Here is a 3583-nt window from a genome sequence, read left to right as displayed (position 1 = left end):
AAACAAAAAATCATATTGTGTCGCCGCAAAAGAACAGCAACTCTTTTTCACGGCTATTATTTTGTCTTGACCAATAAAATACTACCTTGGTCATATATACATACATAACACATTTATTTGCCTCCAAATTTGAGATCAAAGTCCTGCAAATACACCTTGTCCATCCACATTAGCAAAACCTCACCATATATACACATTTTAGTACTAGAAACCATTAAGTTACCTCCTTAAACTCTCGATATCTCTACGCTATGGGCTTATCGGATACCAACACTGTCGACCCGCTCTTAGTCGGGGCTCTTGGGGTCCTTTCTGGCGTTGTTTTCGTGGGCTTTATTCATTGCATAGCTGTTAACTGTCTTAAACGTGCTTCTCAAACGCATGCTGAGCCAGCTAGACCACCAAATATGCACCGCAGTCCTAGGATCCGGGTTAGCCGTGACCCTAACTTCAGGTTATACCTCCCAGCTATTGACATTGGCGGATCGAGCTCAAACGGGATGGGGTCCATTGGTTTGTCGACCATGTTGGCGGTTCATAAGTACACGAAGGAGTTTAAAGAAGGGACGTGTGCGGTTTGTTTGGGCGAGTTTGAAGAAAATGAGGATGTTAGGATCATGCCCGAATGTTCACATGTTTTTCATGTTTCGTGTATTGATATGTGGCTTTTTTCGCATGATAATTGTCCTCTTTGTCGGGCTTGTGCGACTCCTCGGGCTCATGATCATGTTCTGTTGTCGATCTTAACATCAAGGCCCGTCGAGTAAGCCGGTTCATTGGTTCAGTTGTGAAGGTTTCTTTAAATCTGTACATATTATCAGCTCAAGACTATCATTTTATACATGTTTGAACAAATTTGATTATGATAACAAGGGTTGTTAAATGGATTCTGTTCACAAGTAGACGGTTTAAATCAACACAAGATTAAAATCCATGACGGCTAGAATACGAAAAATGTGTCAGCCACATGAACCTAAACACATACATGTTTTCACAAGTTGATACGAATACAACCCGTTTTGACTTGAAATTTTATTAATGTATATGTGATAATGTCTCCTTTTTTATGTTCTAAAAAATAAATTCAGAAGAAAACATTAGCTTATGCATATCCAGCACAATGGGCTTTCAGCCCCTCTTTACACTACAACTAACCAATTCTACATATACAAAAATAGTATTTGAATTACGAAATCACCAGTCCCGGATTTTCAACTAAATATTTTTCTAAAACTAATATAATCATCAAATAACGCGTTCATCAACGAGAATTTCTCCTCCTCGAATTAGCCCGCCAACGAAACTGACAAAGAAAGACTAAAAAGGCGATAATAATCACCTGTATGACTATCAAAACCTTCAAACCTGCAATCATGTAACTAATGTCATTGCTAGACACGAAAATGTATAGTTGACTTTTAAAAGTCAAACGAACAACTAGTTCGACTTCAATATCGATATGATGTCATGTGTTACCTTGGAGTTTTTGGAAGGTGTCGTCCCCGTTAAAACCAACCCGTTTTTGTTTGGTGCCACGAGAACCAAATTTATTGACTCGGGAACCATAATTTACTGGCTTGATTTCGGTATGCCCGCCCATAATACATGTATTAGGACAGTTGATACCACCATCATACTCATCACTCCCATCACAACAATCTAGTAAAGAAAATATTATAAAACACAATATCAATGAACATATTATTAATATCATGGCTAGTTCATGAAGAATACCACAAATTTGATCATTCACACGAGACGAGAATAGAAACCGAGGTGAACTTCCCACATTTCTGCAATAAAACTTTGCAGTAGGACAAGCATTTGTTCCTGCAAATCAGAGGAACAAAAATTTAATCATGTATGAGTGTATATATGTCAATTGTATTCCAGAAGCAAATATGTCTGGGCATTGTTAGGAGCTGTAAACAAACCGAACGCTTGGCGGAAAGTTTGTTTATGTTCGATTAACTAAATGAACAAACACAAACAGAGGTCATGTTAGTTCAATCGTGTTCGTTTACGTTCTTTAATGTTTGTTTGTTTATCTTTGTTTGTTAAAGGTTTTTTACTTTTCTAATCTTATCATGTATAGATTTAAAAAATATTATTAACTATAATACAAAAATATGTATGAGTATTCTGTGATTAATTTATATGTAAACTTAACATATGAATATGAATGTTAAAAAAAAACACCAACACAAACTTGGTAGCCAGACCAAACCATTGACACTGACCATTCTCGATTAGCCAAATAAAATAAAACATTGTTTGTGTGCGGGTACCGTTCACGTACAACCAAATAAAATAAAACATTGCTTGTATTCGTTAACTGTTCGCTCGTCCAATCAAGGGGGAAACTTGTATTGTGGCCCAAGGTGGCTCCAGTCACCCCTGTTTTTTTTTTGTTTTTTTTTGTTGCTCAGTAGTGTAAATTTATGCGTTTTAGTCCAAAAAATTTTATACGTAGTGCAAATTTACTAGTTTTCGTCCGAAAATTTGGAGCCCGCCACCCTGGTTTATGAAAATCTTTATACGTATTGAGTCCGAACACCCCTGGTGTTTTCGTCCCAGCTTCGCCGCTGCGTCCAATAAAAGCTTAACGAACGAACATGAACAAGGCCTTGTTCATTTACAAGTTACAACCCTAGGCATTATTGTAAGGTTCATTTAATTAAAAAAATATATTCTCTGAATCTGTAAAACTCAAATCATAATGACCTAAGAAGTTGTAATTAATGTCAAATTTAATAATTTCTATAAAAAATTGATAAATTAGGATTTAATAATAATAATAATAATAATAATAATAATTACCAGGTTCATCAGTACCATCAACACAATCACAAAACTCGTCGTTAACTCGATCTCTAGTGAACGAATTCGATCCGTCTTTGCAATTAATCACCTCAGAAGCAAAGTACTTCTCATCTGCACCACAAAAAGCCATCAAATTAGCCTTAAATTAATTAAAAAATTGTGAAAACAGAACACATAGAGGACCTAGAGGGTGGATTCCGATGGGTACATTTGATGAGTTGGTTAAAGATGGTAATAAATTGATAGTGAAGAAGAAGAAGATGAAGCCATTGAAGACAAGTAACAGATTCGTTGAGTCCATTAGAGCATTGGAGTCAACGGTTCGGTCAACGGGTGTGTGTGTGTTGGAAAATGGAAATGGTGTGATGATGGTGGTTTTAAACGTAGGATCTGCTTTAGTTGTGGTTTAACACTTGAAACGTGTTGGTCACTTTCGATATTAATGTAACAGGGTTTTAATCCGGGTTTGGACTCTTTAGGTATACGAATTTTATCCGGTTCTTCGTGCATTAGATAAGTATGTAAACCCGTGTACGGCACAGGTGGAAATATTTAAATTTTCGAACAAAAACATGTCATTTGAAATGACAACATAAGGTGTTATTGTAGGTTATTTATATTTTGTGTTTATAGAGATATTAAAGACACGAAAATTAGAAATATTACACAGGAAACAACAATAACACAACTTACTCAACTGGATATGAAGACTATCGGCTACCTTGAATTGACATAGATGATAAGAAATTCATTTATGTAA

General features: G+C 35.9%; 2 protein-coding genes across 3 annotated transcripts; one reads left to right on the top strand and one right to left on the bottom strand.

Moving 5' to 3' along the window:
* The first annotated feature begins 251 nt into the window (after positions 1 to 251).
* LOC143543666 (RING-H2 finger protein ATL52-like) lies at positions 252 to 767 on the top strand. Its single transcript, XM_077035933.1, has one exon. It carries the CDS (start codon positions 252 to 254, stop codon positions 765 to 767), a length of 516 nt encoding a protein of 171 aa, XP_076892048.1.
* A 342-nt stretch (positions 768 to 1109) lies between these two features.
* Positions 1110 to 3198, bottom strand: LOC143543656 (glucosidase 2 subunit beta-like). 2 transcript variants are annotated; one of them, XM_077035926.1, is made up of 6 exons: positions 3007 to 3198; positions 2821 to 2934; positions 1735 to 1830; positions 1477 to 1659; positions 1255 to 1365; positions 1110 to 1215 (listed from the first exon to the last, which is right to left on the bottom strand). In XM_077035926.1, exons 1-5 carry the CDS (start codon positions 3122 to 3124, stop codon positions 1262 to 1264), a joined length of 615 nt encoding a protein of 204 aa, XP_076892041.1. In that variant the 5' UTR covers positions 3125 to 3198; the 3' UTR covers positions 1110 to 1215; positions 1255 to 1261. The 2 variants fall into 2 exon arrangements, with proteins under 2 accessions (XP_076892041.1, XP_076892040.1); XM_077035925.1 differs by having other exon boundaries at positions 1110 to 1365.
* Between the last annotated feature and the right edge of the window lie 385 nt (positions 3199 to 3583).

Source organism: Bidens hawaiensis, unplaced genomic scaffold (genome assembly GCF_021521415.1).
Source record: "Bidens hawaiensis isolate Kalapana, Puna unplaced genomic scaffold, B.hawaiensis_p1.1 tig00013245_1, whole genome shotgun sequence".
NCBI classification, from domain to species: domain Eukaryota; kingdom Viridiplantae; phylum Streptophyta; class Magnoliopsida; order Asterales; family Asteraceae; genus Bidens; species Bidens hawaiensis.
Note: the sequence above shows the minus strand (reverse complement) of the source record. Positions and strands in the feature narration are given on the sequence as shown.